Source organism: Lutzomyia longipalpis, chromosome 1 (assembly GCF_024334085.1).
Source record: "Lutzomyia longipalpis isolate SR_M1_2022 chromosome 1, ASM2433408v1".
Taxonomy (NCBI): domain Eukaryota; kingdom Metazoa; phylum Arthropoda; class Insecta; order Diptera; family Psychodidae; genus Lutzomyia; species Lutzomyia longipalpis.
In genome coordinates this window covers 22,186,790-22,202,349 of record NC_074707.1, presented here as the reverse complement: position 1 = coordinate 22,202,349, position 15,560 = coordinate 22,186,790, and the positions used below count along the sequence as shown (strand labels likewise).

The 15,560-nt window shown below is 41.1% G+C and overlaps 6 protein-coding genes across 7 annotated transcripts; 3 read left to right on the top strand and 3 right to left on the bottom strand.

The window, feature by feature from the left end:
* The first annotated feature begins 248 nt into the window (after positions 1-248).
* On the top strand, positions 249-5,764 carry LOC129797074 (kinesin-like protein Klp98A). 2 transcript variants are annotated; one of them, XM_055839332.1, is made up of 8 exons: positions 249-544; positions 642-859; positions 1,094-1,335; positions 1,405-3,176; positions 3,278-3,400; positions 3,530-3,652; positions 3,721-3,899; positions 3,986-5,764. In XM_055839332.1, the coding sequence occupies exons 2-8, from the start codon at positions 807-809 to the stop codon at positions 5,046-5,048; spliced, it is 3,555 nt and encodes a 1,184-aa protein (XP_055695307.1). In that variant the 5' UTR covers positions 249-544; positions 642-806; the 3' UTR covers positions 5,049-5,764. The 2 variants fall into 2 exon arrangements, with proteins under 2 accessions (XP_055695307.1, XP_055695306.1); XM_055839331.1 differs by having other exon boundaries at positions 249-859.
* Positions 5,688-6,759, bottom strand: LOC129797081 (exosome complex component RRP43-like). Its single transcript, XM_055839340.1, has 2 exons — positions 6,651-6,759; positions 5,688-6,579 (listed from the first exon to the last, which is right to left on the bottom strand). Exons 1-2 carry the CDS (start codon positions 6,671-6,673, stop codon positions 5,760-5,762), a joined length of 843 nt encoding a protein of 280 aa, XP_055695315.1. The 5' UTR covers positions 6,674-6,759; the 3' UTR covers positions 5,688-5,759.
* Positions 6,760-6,824: 65 nt separating this feature from the next.
* Positions 6,825-8,185, bottom strand: LOC129797080 (transcription termination factor, mitochondrial). The gene has a single exon (XM_055839339.1). It carries the CDS (start codon positions 8,095-8,097, stop codon positions 6,886-6,888), a length of 1,212 nt encoding a protein of 403 aa, XP_055695314.1. The 5' UTR covers positions 8,098-8,185; the 3' UTR covers positions 6,825-6,885.
* An 806-nt stretch (positions 8,186-8,991) lies between these two features.
* LOC129797083 (dephospho-CoA kinase) lies at positions 8,992-10,218 on the bottom strand. Its single transcript, XM_055839342.1, has 3 exons — positions 10,018-10,218; positions 9,614-9,905; positions 8,992-9,542 (listed from the first exon to the last, which is right to left on the bottom strand). Exons 1-3 carry the CDS (start codon positions 10,127-10,129, stop codon positions 9,233-9,235), a joined length of 714 nt encoding a protein of 237 aa, XP_055695317.1. The 5' UTR covers positions 10,130-10,218; the 3' UTR covers positions 8,992-9,232.
* A 262-nt stretch (positions 10,219-10,480) lies between these two features.
* LOC129797079 (required for meiotic nuclear division protein 1 homolog) lies at positions 10,481-11,896 on the top strand. Its single transcript, XM_055839338.1, has 2 exons — positions 10,481-11,603; positions 11,666-11,896. Exons 1-2 carry the CDS (start codon positions 10,632-10,634, stop codon positions 11,867-11,869), a joined length of 1,176 nt encoding a protein of 391 aa, XP_055695313.1. The 5' UTR covers positions 10,481-10,631; the 3' UTR covers positions 11,870-11,896.
* Positions 11,897-11,949: 53 nt separating this feature from the next.
* LOC129797076 (chromatin-remodeling complex ATPase chain Iswi-like) lies at positions 11,950-15,460 on the top strand. Its single transcript, XM_055839333.1, has 5 exons — positions 11,950-12,128; positions 12,197-12,336; positions 12,408-13,378; positions 13,440-14,356; positions 14,431-15,460. Exons 1-5 carry the CDS (start codon positions 12,015-12,017, stop codon positions 15,310-15,312), a joined length of 3,024 nt encoding a protein of 1,007 aa, XP_055695308.1. The 5' UTR covers positions 11,950-12,014; the 3' UTR covers positions 15,313-15,460.
* The last annotated feature ends 100 nt before the right edge of the window (positions 15,461-15,560 follow it).

The window sequence follows — 15,560 nt, the reverse complement described above, 5'->3', positions numbered from 1 at the left end:
AATTCAAAAATTGGTGTAACGGCCATGCTGCGGAAAATTTCTTAGAATGAAGTTAGTCACATCATAAATCATATGGTTGAAGGGGGTTGAAGGGTTGTGTTTACTTTCTCACTTTACCATCTCAGTGTCAGAATTATCGCGAATAAGTAACATAAACAACATAAAACATAATCAGAAGCATATAAATGTGCAAAACAATAAAGAATATTCGAGAAATATTGCCATTTATCACGGTGCGGGAAGTGAGGGGAATGTGGGGAAGTAGTGAAAAAAAAAGCAGTTGCGGTCAACTTCGTGGCAAATTTCTCACGAAGAAAGTGTGAAAAATGAGTGAAAAATGTTATTCCCTAATATCTTCTTCTGCGTGTTTCCGGGTGGCGAATTTGTGATGCAAGGGGCAAGAGGACTATATAAGGAGTCTAAAGGTAGTGACCCGACAGTTCCCGGTTTTATAGTTTATGAGAAAATCGACTTCCTTCTTGGGGTCGTTCAACGACCCCACCTTGGCGCTCTAAGGAAGCTCCAAGGTCTTGGCGGCCAGCAGGTTAAGAAAAATAATTTCTTTTTTCAGAAAGATAAGATTCTATTAATGCGGAAAAAAAGAAAATTATTTTAATCTCATATTTCTTCAAATTAATTAGATAAGTTGGAAGTTTGAGGAACATTGAGCTTAAATTGACTCTGAAAAAATATTTAATGGGTCTTCATTGTTTTGGTTTGGTGCACAAGAAAAGTGAAGGAAAAATACCAAAAATGTTGTGGATTTCTCGTATTTTGGTGTGATATTGTGGTGATAAAGAGCAAAAATGAGTTCCCTAAAAGTGATTGTAGCTGTTCGGGTGCGTCCCTTCAATCAGAGGTAAGGGATAAATCAGTTAATTTCGACGTACAGTTACCATGACGTCACTTTTTCGTATCACTGAGCTCTTCCTCCCCCATCTCAAAAAGAAAAGAATTTCCATTGCAAACTAAGAATAAAAAAATCTCTCGCTTCATGCGTCGTGACTCCCAAATTGTCTTCAATGCTATGAGCTGGGTGATGCTACACGCAGAGATATATAATTAAAACAATGTATGCGCCTTTGTTTGGCAGGGAACTCGACATGGGGGCTAACTTGATTGTCCATATGGATGGGAAGAAGACCCGCTTGGCAAAACCACGAACACCCGGGAGCAATGGGGCAATCTGTCGAGATAGTTTGTCGAAGGAGAATTTCAATGAGTTCACATTTGACTACTCATACTGGTCCTTTGACGACCAGGACAAGCACTACGTCTCACAGGAAGAAGTATACGAAGATTTGGGTACTGATGTAATCAACTGCGCTTTTCAAGGTACGTCGTTGGCACACGCACAGAACGTTACCCAATAGAGATTGTTGAAATGCTTTTCATGTCTTGCAGGCTACAATGCGTGCGTTTTTGCGTACGGGCAGACGGGAAGTGGAAAGACCTTCACGATGATGGGGAATCCAGACAGTCTGGGTCTCATACCGCGCATTTGCAAATCCCTCTTTGCACGAATGAAGGTTGGTCAAGAAGCTGGGACGGGGTACAAGACCCACGTGAGCTATCTTGAGATCTACAATGAGCGCGTGAAAGATCTTCTGGGACCTCAATCAGCAACACACGGGCTCCGTGTGAGAGAGCACATGACGACGGGACCGTACGTGGAGAATCTCTCGCAGCATCCCGTGAGTGATTACGATGAGATAAAGGAGTGCATAAATAAGGGGAATATTCTGCGTACTACGGCCAGTACTAATATGAATGATACAAGTAGCAGAAGTCATGCAATCTTCACAATTACCTTCGTCCAGGCGGGTTTTACCGATGACATGCCCAGTGAGACAGTTTCCAAAATTCATTTGGTCGATTTGGCGGGAAGTGAGAGAGCAAATGCCACGGGAGCCACAGGTCAAAGGCTCAAAGAGGGGGCACACATTAATAAATCTCTCGTGACATTGGGCAGTGTCATTTCCGCATTGGCTGAACAAACACACCCCACAAACAATAAGCGCATCCTCTACATTCCCTACCGAGATTCCGTCCTCACGTGGCTCCTAAAGGATTCTCTCGGTGGCAACAGCAAGACCATCATGATTGCTGCAATTTCCCCAGCAGATTGCAATTATGGTGAAACACTGAGCACCCTTAGGTATGCCAATCGTGCTAAAAACATCATCAATAAGCCCACGGTCAATATTGATCCGAATGTGAAGTTAATTCGGGAACTTCGTGAGGAGATTATGAAATTGCGAGCCATGCTTACGGTGGACAATGTGGAGGAGTTGACGTCAAAGGTGCTGTTGGATTTGCAGAAAAAGGAGGCTCAGGAGAAAGTTCTCACAGAGGAGTGGACGGAGAAATGGCGCGAAGCTCAAATGATTCTGAGAGAACAAAAATCCTTAGGACTCCGAAAGTCAGGCTATGGGGTGATCCTTGACTCGGAAATGCCACATTTAATTGGTATTCACGATGATATTAGCACAGGGGTGACCCTGTACAGCCTGAAGGAGGGCGAAACGACCATTGGTACGGATGAGAATGATAATCCGCAAGATATCGTCCTTTCGGGCGTTGGAATCCAACCTGAACACTGTAGGATTGTTTTGTCAGATGGAATTGCAACAATATGGCCAAAGTTGCCAGCTCAGTGTTGGCTCAATGCGAATCTGATTGAAGAACCCACGAGAATTTCACAGGGAGACATCCTTCTACTCGGTCGCACAAATATGTTTCGGTACAATAATCCCGCAGAAGCGGCTAAGCTGAGGAAGGATTTGAATAGATCTCGTATGGATTTGTCACGTTTATCCCTCATTGCGGCTTCCCGGGAGAATCTCAGCGTCAGCTTTGCGAGTGATGACGAATTGACGGGTAGTAGACGTGAGAAAGTCTACTACCCCCAAGAGATGGTTTGCCGGGAAGATGCTGAAGTTCAGGAGGAGAATCGAAAGATTTTGGATACAATTGGTAATGCGCTGAAGCAATTAAATGCCGAACGGACGCAAATGCATCATCAGCATAGGATGAAAGTGGCAAAACTATCCCGCGAACTCAATGAATTGATTCAGCAGAAGAGGGACCAAGAAGCAATTTTTCAACTTCGCGAGCAAGAATTGAATGCACGCAGAGAGATGCTTCTGTGGGAGAAGAGTAATGAGGAGATTCAGGTATTATTAGAGATGCAATTTTTCATTTTTTTTATCCCTTCACAATTCACTTTTTATTTTTTATTTTGCATTTTTCTTTTATTTTTTTTCTCTTTGATTAGATGGAAATAATAATCAGGCAAAAGTGCGCCTTGCAGACGCAGCTCGATTCGAAAAAGCGAGACTTTTTTGAGTATGTAGCTAGAGAACTGCAAGAGTTATCTGATTGTGGTAAATTAGACGAGGTATTATTTTTTATTTCCAATTTTATTTTCTTTTAATAGTCTTTCATGCTTTTTCTTTTCACGTGAATTCGTTTCTTGTGCATTTAAGAGTGAAAGAAAAAACTCACTCTTTGTTTCATTTTTTTTCAGCATGACATTAAGATTTTAGAGGAAAATCCTCGTCCGGAGGATACGAGTAATCTTCTTTTATCTGTGACTGAGAATTTAGACAATTCCGCCGCACAATTCCTCAAAGAAACTCTCAAGAGGAATGTAAGTAATTTATGGCGAAATTTTAAATAAAAAAAAAAGATTTTTATGACTTAAATTAATTTTTGCAGAAAGACGAAATTGATAGAATGGAAAAAGCTTTAATGGATAAAGACCAAATTCTATGTGAAAGTGATACAAAGATGAAGATATTGGATGGAAAGATGACTGATTTAGATGCTGAAAATCAAGCACTCTTACTTGAAAGATCTCATATTGATATTGAAGCTCTCAACTTGAAGAAGCAGAGGTGAGACTCTCTTTCACGTGCCTGGCATTTCTAATATGTGGCAAGTTAATTGGCCATAATTTAATGGTTGCATTTTCTCATTGCAGCATGTCGCTCAACTTGAAGAAGACCAGCGATGCTGATGCCCAGACTGATATGGTCAATGAACTTAAAACACTGGACACATCAGAGACATACCACACAGCCACGTCAAATTGTTCCATTCCCTCGCAGTTAGTCTTCACGCCAGAAGCTAAACAGTGCGAGCCCATTCCACGGCATGGAATTATGTGTGATAGTGGTGTGAGTGTGGATACAAATAGGACGCAAGAGAAGTCCCCAAAGGATCCCGCAGAGCAGTGTGATGAGGATCGTCTATCGTGTGTTTCATGTGCAAATTCCAATGGATCCGACTCGGGGGCTCAGCTGCAAAAGCTACGGGAACAGATAGCATCACAGAAGGCACACATAATGAAGACCCTTGAGACAGATTGTAGCGATAAAGCCGAGTTGGATGATCTCATTTTCCAATTGCAGGAGCTACAGAAGCAAAAGCAAATCCTCAAAACGGAAATTGATTCCATCCATCAGCCCGACGAGCATCCGGATATTCCTGAGAGTCTCAATGGGAGTGATGATTGTGCAAATTCATCCACTATTGCCCCCCTGGGGCACTACGAGAATTCCATTTATGGCACCACAAACTCCATTGGCCAGCCGTCCATTGAGACTACTCACCAGCAGCAACGGCAAGATGCAGAAAATTACGTTAGTATACCGAGCTTCATTATGAGAGGTGCCGGCAAACAGACTCACTACGAATATGAAGTGAAAGTTTGCCTCCCAGATGGACGGTGGACCCTTCTGCGGCGATACAGTCGCTTCCGGGAGCTGCACAATAGCATGAAGAATCTCTATGGGGAGAAAATAAAGGACATCCCCTTTCCGCGACGTGAGATTTTTGGTTCTAAAAGTGAAAATGTGGCCAAATCACGAAGAAGGTACCTCGAGGCGTACTTGCGACGTCTTCTCGTTGTCTGTGCAAAGATACCTCAGTGCCCGATCTACGAGGGCCCCGGGGGGTGTGGTGTTACCAAGCAGAGTCTCGTGGAGTTCTCTGGCTTCTTCAAAAAGGGACTCTTTGAGTCCGGAAAACACGGCACAGGCTAGAAAACAAAGCTTCCCAAAGCATTTCATTTTTTTAATCCCCGCATTTCATTTTTTTCCTATTTTTTACGTTTTTTATCCTATATTTTTTGTTCACATGTTCATCACATTTTCAAGTATTATTTTTTATGCGAATTTATTTTTTATTAAGAACCTGCAATCCTTGCAATATAATTTTATTTTATCTTCCTTTTATGAATGAGTTTTTTTTAAATGTACATCAACTGTGATTGCCCTACGAGAATTACCTATAACTGTTAAATATAAAATTAAAAATTTTAAAAATTCTATCCTTCAAACTATAATAAATAAAAAATATTCTATTATTTAAGACAAATAAAATATTTAGTAAATTACATAAATTAGCACACTTTTAACATAAAGAAATAAATCAATAGGGGGAAAATGTTTTCTCGAAACTCCTTAAAAAATTAATTTTAATAACCGGATTTCACTTAATTTCTAAAGAAGGTTTTTTTGATCACTTAAAATTTAGAATCTGCTGCTTAAAACAAATTCCCTTTCCTGCATTTTCCCCAATTTTCAATTAATTATTGCACCATAATAAAATATAAAAAAAGAGAACAAAGAGAAAGAAAATGGAAAAAGTGCCTAAAATTGTTGTGTAAAAAAAATCTTGAATTAAAAAAAGAAAATTTATTCGTAAATTTGTAGATAGAAAAATCGTTTGACAATAAAAATCAGTGTGTGACCTCAAAGTATTCTTTTACTTTCGGATGATTTGAGGACTGACCTGAGGAGGGAGGCCACTTTAGTTTCCTGAGACTTTGCATGATTCATGAAGAGTTCCATTTCCGTGGTATCCACGGTACTACCGCCGGATTTGTAGAAGAAGCAAATTTCGCCATTGCATGAGGTCACATTGGTGATGCTACTGGCCAGCTCCTCTTCATCCGCCGTCGGATCAGCCACGACGGTTTTCTCGTCAAACACCATGAAGGTTGTGGAAATGGGCATTGACTGCACTTTGAGCTTTGACCTTTTGTCACAGTTGACCTTGTAGGTTTTTGTGGTTGAATCATAAATAACTTCGGGTAAAGTGCAACAGTGTAGTGCTCCCATTAGAGCTAAATTGGCAGCATCAAGGACGGAACCGTCGTAGTTGAAGCAGGAAACATCGCAGTATAGCACCCAAACCAACTTCTCACGCTCAATACAGAGATCCTTCGGGTTTACACATTTGGAATTCACGAGGATGTCCATTAGGTTCTTACTCAATACCTGTGCCTCGTCTGTTGGTGGCCCAGGGCGAAATTTTGGCGAACAGAGTGGTGTCAACTCAATATTCGGCACCACATAGCCGGAATCTGGTTCTGCAGCACGTGGCTCTGCTAGTTCTGCTTTAATGCCGCAAATCACCGTTGTCTCACCATACTTAACAATTGCTGACCCATCTGCCGTCCCAATGGAGTTCACATTCACCGAAATTGGTCGATATTCGAGGAACTTCCTGCCATCGGGACGAACATTCTGGCTTAGATGATCGCGGTAGTACTTAACCGGATGAATGAGTCTGCAGAAGGAATTTTAGCAGTGTTTAGCATAACTAATTGTTCATGCAATGACTACTATTCATTTACTAACTTGTACAGTGATTGGGATTCCATTTATTTAATTTTAATTCCTATTATTTTTATTGAAAAAAATTATCTCCTGAATGTTTTTGTTTACTTTTGCGGAATGTTTCAAAAAATTCGTGAAACATTTTAGATACAAGATGATTTTGAAAAATAAAATGATAAATGAAATAAAAAAAAATAATTTAGGCACATTTATTTGTTATTTATTATATTACAAGAAATTATTAAAGTAGAGAACTTCAAAGGGAATCCAGCTTTTCCTTAATTTTGATTTTTTCACGACAAGACAGCCAGTTATTGACGAATTTTTCATACTCCCGTTGACTCTTGCAGACAATGGTAAGCGTAGATGGGGTACATCCGTGATTTTTCAGTTCATTGAGACGACTACGGGTAGTTTCTAGGCTATGGCAGAGAATTCGGGGCACCTGAGCAATGTCTTGAGGTGAGAAACCGGCTTCAATGAGAAGATAGTCCAGAATTTCCTTGATCTTTGTCACTCTTACACGAAGGGCTGCAGGATGCTTGGACATGATGTACATCATTGTCTGCTGATCGTAGCCTAGTCGTTCACACAAGTATTCTAAAGCCGTTTCATTTCTGCCCAGAATTGCTCGATTTTCCTGCGTGATCTTCAAACTGTTGTCAAGAATTGAATCTGGACATCGTACCATCCATGGCATTGTCCTCTTCACTTCTACCTTTTTCACATAATCCAGGCGCTCCTGAATTAAGTCTGCATTATACCGTAATACCCAGATATCCTTGAGAATATTCATCGGAGCGACATTGTATTTCCTCAGCAACGAGATAGAAGCATGCAATTTTGAGAATGGGAGGTAAAAGATGAATTGGCGCAATGATAGGTACTTGGAGACAATTCTAGGTTCTATCTCCAGTTGATTGCTGAGGTAGTACACCCTATGCTTATGTGGAATATGCGAGGATTCCTGTTTGTACCTTTGCTGCAGCTTCATGAGGTTAATCAATGAAATTCTCAGCAGAGGAACAAAGTCTCTCAGTTGCTTTGGCTCCATGTCGTTCAATGAGAAGATTTTCTGCCTTATAGTCGCCTTTTTCTCCACAAGTAGCCACGGATTCTCCAATATACATGCCGGAGTTACCTCATGGTTCAGCAGAATGGTCAGATTTTCACTGATCTCCTTGTAGTCTGTTGCCTGGATTTCTTTTGACCACTTTAGCATTTTTGTAGCTTCTTCTTCAGTGCATTTCAGCTTTGATTGAATAACGTAGAGTTTGTTACTCTTCCTGAGAGAGAAATCTTCAAAATTCTGACCAATTGTCGGATCAGAGATATCATCAATGCCTTGCACTCCCTGCACAGGTTGAAATGTACCGAGAGAACGACTGGACGCAAGGAGTCTTACAATCCTGGGCATTGATGTAACTTTTGGGGTGATTCTGGAGATTTTTAGCACAATAGGAAGCATTTTTACTTTGGAAAATTCGGGAAAATCACAAAAAATATTCTCAAAACTTTAGGTATTATTGTTTTATTTGTTTTGATTTTAATGAAACATCATTGAAACATTATGTTTAATTAATGACGACCTTGAAATTTTTGCATCACGTTGTACCAAAAATTTGAACTTTAACGAACTTTTTTTTTGCATTTCCAAAAATGCGATTTTCTTTGTTTTTTCCCCAAATTTTTGGCCATAAAATGCATTTTTGGGACTCCTGGGGATCTTACGGGTGCTTCCGCGGCCCCGAGGAGTCCCTCCGTGCGGGATTTGAGGCTGGCAGAAATTTTGACGGTTGGGTTACAAATTTGAAAATTTTGACGGTTGGGGATTTTACACGCATTTTTTTCCCCGGAAATGGATTTTTGTGACTTTTGGAATTTTTGATGCCAAAAATTCAAAAGTTTTTTCCTGGTCACAAAAAACACAGTTTCCCCGGAAAATTCGGTGAAAAACGCGAGAAAATTGCGAAAAACTAAATGTGTGAAGGAGACGGATAGCGGTGAAATGCATTCATCTCATTTCTCCTCAACAAAATGTACCAAAAAGGGCGCCAAATTCAAAAAGGAGCAAAAAATACATGAAATCTATATGGGGGCTACCTGAAGGGGGGCTTTGGAGGGCAAATGAGTACGGCCATCTGAAACCGCCTGATATAAGGAGCTTTTGTGCCAAATTTTATAGCGATCGGACAAACGGTGTAGAAATGCATAGCTATACAAACACGAAAACCTTTAATTATTATACAGAATATTTCTCAATTTAATTAATTTTAATAAGACAGCAATTTAGGGTATTTAGACCCAGTTTCAAGCGGAAGTTATACAACCGCAGGATAGTTCTAATAAGATTCCATAAATGTTCAAGGATAAATGTAGCTTTTAATTCCACTTTCGTTTTTTAATGGGAAATAAATCACAAATTATGGATACTAGAATTTGAGAGAATTTACAAGAACCAACAAAAAAAAACATTACATGGATATTACAATAAAAACCAACAACAAAAAATAATAAAGACACCATCAGCCGGAAGGTAAGAACAGAATCCAACACGAATTTTATCCGCAAAAGGACTAAGAATGGAAAATATGTAGATCATCCTACTGGATATGTGGCAGTGGGAAAATTTTGTATCGATGATGAAGGAACCATGCAATCCCTGAGAATAGAATGGCCGCCGTTGTGAGAAGAATCCCACGTAATTTCCAGTGATGATTGCTCTCCTGGAGAAGTTCGAGGATCTTGAGAGTTTCAGCTTGAGTGTCACGAATGGATCCGGAATTCTCGATGACAAAGTGAGATTTCTCGCATTTGTGCTGCAGCGGCATTTGAGCGGCAATTCTCTTCTTGGCATCCTCTTCAGAGTATCGATTCCTATCCATCAGTCTTGTCAATTGCATGTCCTCCTCACTGAAAGAAATACGGTCACCTTGAGTAAAAACTGTTACATGGGATGAATAATAAGTATATCTAAACCGGACCATGTGACTGTGATGATTTTGTGGATAAACTGGAACATCACACCCGTCTCGAAGAGAAGTGGCAGATCGAGTACGACAAATGGATGACCCAGGAAGAAGTACTTGATGATCTGTTTGTACATAATTCGATGGATTTCCGGATGAGTGATTTCATTGAGGATCTTCCTTTTTTCGGCGCTATTGAAGATGAGACGCCCCAGAGCATCCCGGTCAATGTCCCCACTTTCCGTAAGCACGCCATCGCCAAAGACCATCTTAATCTTGTGCCAGGCAGGCTTTCCTTGCTCCACAACTACAAATTACCCCATTTATCTTATCAGTTTTGTGAACTTTTTTATCAGAAGGAAACCATCTCTGCTGAGATTGCAGGAAGGGTGTATAACCTCAATTTGTATTTTTTTTACCTGATCGAGCAATTATGTCAGCATCAATGACCGGTACTCCATTATCCTTGAATACCTGTGTCACTGTGCTCTTTCCAGTGGCGATTCCGCCAGTTACAGCTACAAGGAACATGCTGAATTCTGTGAAAATGCGTAAATGAACTCAACACAAAACACCTCCGGAATGTTTTCAGGAACCCTCTGACCAGTAAACAATTTCTCTATTTCAATTGTGCCAAGAAGTGAGACTTTCGTATGACTTGTCTTGTGAATTTGAATGAATTGCGAATTTATTTTATTCTTTAAGTAAAATTATTATAAATTGTAACGGTAATGCATTGTAAATTGTAAATAATTGTACTTAATAATAAATAGTGAATATTCCGAATATTCATTTGAACAATTCCTCTGATAGTATTCATTATTGTGATTGTCTGCTGTATCGTAAGACATATCCATGGACATTCAGAACAATTCTCAATGGATTTTTTATGTAGTAAAAAATAAACATGTGTTGAATATTTTTTTGCATTTTGTGACCACAATTTCCCAGCGATTTTCTCAAAGTTTTCCAAGTTATTTGTAAATACAGTGACAGGATTTACAAAGCATATTGGCTGAATATACTTGACAATATGAATTCAATAAAATTATTACTTACAAAATGTGGAATTTCCGCGATTTCGGGAACCTTGCATCAGCCGGCAAGGATTGCAATATTTGGAAGATTTTCATCGACTTTTGCCCCCAAATCCAGCTTTACCAACAATCTAAAGCTTCCTGTTGTGAGAGCAAATGGAATCTTGGGGAAGAATTCAATTGGCAGCATTGCAACACTTCAGATGAAGAAGCGCCCAATGAGGAAGAAGCGTCCGGAAGAAGCAGAGGTCACAGAAGATGGGAATTTCACGGTGACAGCATATGCTACAGCTGAAGAATACGACCTGGAGAAACTTCTTAGTGGACTTGTGCAGCAGGAACTGTACGAACCGAAAAAATTCATCTGTACGGATGACAATGGAGTTGAACCGGATGTCCTCTATGTATCTGCAAAGTATCAAGTAGATAAGGAACCACGGGATATCTTTTTCTTCAGGGAGGGAACGGTAATTTTGTGGAATATCGGGGAACTGGAGAGCAGCAATGTCCTGTCATTCCTGCGACAGTACGAGCATGATAGCTATGATGAGAATACTGTGGCAGGAGAGAGTGAGCAGATGGTGTACAATTATGTGGCCTCGGATCAGATGTCGGCTCACCTGAAACGAGGACTCTTTCTACTGACTCGCGATGAGGAGGGCTACCTCGAGAAGTACACCTTTTCAAATGCTATGTCCCTTTCCGTAAAATTGGGCATCTGGGAAGCTTCCCTGGATAAGTACATTGATTCAATTGCCTTTGTGACAGAGGACCTCAAACGAGGAACAAAGATCAAAATGTCCCGGGCAGAGGTACTTCGAAAAACGGGTGAATTATTTGCCTTGAGACATCTCATTAACTTGAGTTCTGACCTCCTGGACACGCCTGATTTCTACTGGGATCGTGAGCATCTTGAAAATCTCTATGCTCAGATTTGTGGATACTTCAGTATTTCCAGGAGGACAAAGGTAAGTTTTTGTTTGCATTTAGAAAGTTCCTCGATGAAAAGCTCTTCTTTCTCTTTGGGCAGGTAATGAATGAGAAGCTGAATCATTGCGTTGAGCTGGCGGAATTGATTTCCTCAAATCTCAATGATGCCCATCATGTGCGCCTCGAATGGATGATCATCATCTTGATTATGGTGGAGGTGTTGTTTGAGATCATCCACTATGCTGAACGTTACGTGGATTCTGGCCAGGAAGCTGAATTTGTTGCAGAAGAACGTACAAAATAAAAAATAAAAATATTCGTTATTTTTGAATTTTTGCTTTCAATCCAGCAGCCCTAGCGGATAATTCCCGAAACAGAAAATCCCGCTTTTTATTCGTGTTCGCTCTTTGTTCGGTTCTGTTCAACGTTGTGAAAAATTGAGTGAAAAAATGGAAAAAATGGAGGAAAATGTGATGGAAACCGGTGAAATGGCTGTCCAGGAGACTCCTTCGGCTCCACCCGAGAAAACGGAGAGGGAATTGCGAATGGAACAACTCCGTTTGGTAAGCATTTCACAATTTTCCTTTTGTTCAGCCTCTAACGGTTTCGGGGTATTTTTGTGGGGGCGCAGGAAAAAGCCGAGGAAGTCGCTGTGTACAATGAAAATGTTAACCGGAACATGGAAAATCGTCTGGAGTACCTCCTCCAACGGACGCAAATCTATGACCATTTTATTAGCAACAATAGGAGGCGCGAAGAAATGGTTCAAAGGTAAGGTTAGGTAGGTTGTCCTTTCCGGGACATTTTTTTTACATCTTTTTTCTCTCTTTGGGATGTTTCAGGGCACGAGCAAACAAGTCTAGTGAATCAAAGACAATCTTTCGTTTTTCGAAAACTCCTGATTTTATAAAAAATGGGGACATGCGCGACTATCAGGTGGAGGGGCTTAATTGGATGATTTCATTGTACGAAAATGGCATCAGTGGGATTCTGGCTGATGAGATGGGGCTGGGGAAGACGCTGCAGACAATCTCGTTCCTTGGTTACCTCAAGCACACGAAGAAATTGTCAGGACGCCTCAAGTATCTTGTGATGGTGCCCACAACAACCATACAGAATTGGTTGAATGAATTTGAGCGCTGGTGTCCAACTCTTAAGGTAGTGGACCTCCAGGGTGAGAAGAATGAACGAAAGGCACGCATACAAGATGAGATTTTGCCAAAGAATTGGGATGTTCTCCTCACATCCTATCAGATGTCCTACATTGAGATAGGTCTCCTGAAGAAGTTTAAATACCACACTGTCATCCTCGATGAGGGACACAGGATTAAGAATGAGAACTCCCTCACAGCTCGCAAGCTGAGAGAGTTGGAGAGTAATCACAGAATGATACTCACGGGAACACCAATACATAATTCTGTCCATGAACTCTGGGCCCTCATGAACTGGCTCCTTCCGGATATTTTCAACAGTGGCGATGATTTTGACCGTTGGTTCCAGAATATGGAGTGCATCAACAATGAGACCGTCATTGAGCGCCTCAAGACCATCATTAGGCCTTTTGTGCTGCGTCGCATTAAGTCGGATGTGGAGAAGTCAATTAAACCAAAGTGTGAGCTCAAAGTCTACGTGGGGATGACAAAATTGCAGCGGGAGTGGTACCAAAAGGTTCTCCTTAAAGAAGTCACCCAAATGGACGGATATGGGAATTTTAACAAAGTAAAGCTTGACAATCTCCTGATGCATCTGCGCAAGGTGGCAAATCATCCGTACCTATTTGATGGTGCAGAAGAAGGTCCTCCTTTTACGGCAGGTAAGAATATTCTCTTTCAATGCCCTCGATTTTAGTGACTAAATTTTTTTCTTGTAAATAGGAGAGCATTTGGTTACAAACAGCGGCAAAATGGTGATTATGGATAAATTGCTGGCACGTCTTAAGGCAGAAGGATCGCGTGTACTGATCTTTTCACAGATGGTACGGATGTTGAACATTATTGAAGATTATTGCAACTATCGCGGTTACACCTACTGTCGCATCGATGGAGCATTGGTTGGTGACGCCAGAAATGAAGAAATTGAGAAATTCAACAAACCCGGCAGCGACAAGTTCCTCTTCCTGCTGTCCACACGTGCTGGTGGACTGGGTATTAATCTTGCCACTGCAGACAGTGTCATCATCTACGATAGCGACTTCAATCCCCAAATGGATTTGCAGGCAATGGATCGTGCCCATCGAATTGGCCAGACCAAGCAGGTGCACGTGTACAAGTTGATTCTTGAGAATTCCGTTGATGATCGCATTGTGGAGGCAGCAGATATGAAATTTACTCTTGATCAGAAACTCATAAAGGGTGCCCCATCGCTTACACGTGCTGGCTTGGTGAAGAAGATTCTCACAAAGGAAATGGGTCAAGTACTCGAGGAGGCGCACACAATGATGGCAGATGAGGATTTGGATACGATTCTCGCGAGATGTGAGGAGCGCCAAAAGAAGGAGTTGGAAGAGAAATCCGATCAGATGGTGCTGCAGCACAAGTATGAGAGTATTTACAAATTCGATGGGGAAGATTTTAAGGAGAAGCGCGAAAAGATAACGGAGAAAGTGAGGCTGGAGGCACCGGATGTTCCACGATGGAGTCGAAAGGGACGCAAACGATCCAGTTATGCATCCAAACTGTCTCATCTACCCTACTACATACAAACTTATGAGCCCCATTGGTTCTTTCCCAAAGCCCTCCAGAGGTACACTGAGAGGGAGAAGCTTCTCTTCATGCAAGTCATGGGGCATCAGGTAAATTAGTAAAGCATATAGTAATAATGGCGAATATGTCTTTAAGTGATGTTCCTTAAACTTTCTTTTAACAGACTGATGATTACGAGATGGAACACAAGATTGCACAGGCACAACCGTTGACTGTTTCAGAGCGTGAGCACTACGATTCCCTCCTTGCTGCTTCTTTCAAGCATTGGACAAAGGAACATTTTGATAAATTTATCACGGCTTGTGCAGAACATGGGCGAAATAATATTAAGAAAATTTCAACGTCCGTAAGTGGGATGCATCCGACGGAAGTACAGCTGTACTGGGAGGCATTCTGGAAGAACTACAAGCAGTTGCCGGACTATGAGAAGTACATCAGGCGTATTGAATTTGGGGAAGCCTTGTTGGCTACTCGAAATGTTAAGAAGCAGCACCCATCTAATGGGATTGACCTCTCCGGTGCTCTCAGTGGCCCAAGTTGCTCCAACAGTGCCCCCAGTGGTACAAGTGGCACTACTGATTCCAACAGTGGTCCCAGTGGTCTCAGCGCAATACAGAACTCACCAAATGGTACACTGAAGCAACCATTTGATCAAAAACTCAACACGATTCCAAATTCTTTCCATGGAGGCCCTCTACAGATTGGGCAGAAGCGTCCACATGAAAGCGTCAATGTAGCTGATGCCAGCTCTCCAAAACAGAGGAAAATCTACATTTTGCAGCCAACAGAAATCAATAAGAATGTTATTTCGATCAAACAAGCACAAATTGTTACTCTTCCCGTCAACTGTGCACCGGATGTTCAGCAGAACCCTCAAATGCAGCCTATGGGGCAGACAAGTGGCAATATTGGGGCGAATTCAAGCCCACATTCAGCTTGGGCATATCAAGTCATCAAAACAGGACAGAAGCGTCCACAAGATGAAAATGTTGTTCCCATCGGTGAGGTGAGTCCAACAAAGAAATCTCATCCATTTACACCTTAGGGTTCCAACTAACAAGAAGAAATTTCCCAGATTATCCCGTGAAGGGCTTCAACATTAAAATTTCAGTTGTCTTTTTTTCTTTTATTATGAAGTATTTTTTTATATTCCTTCCTTTGAAGTTAATAAATGTTTTCTTTTCATTAAAAAATGGAATTTGAAATTATTATTTTGTCACTAGCTGGATCACTTTTTATCTATTACAGTCAGGTATTGGTTAACGTCGCATGGGATATACTCTTCTTACCCAT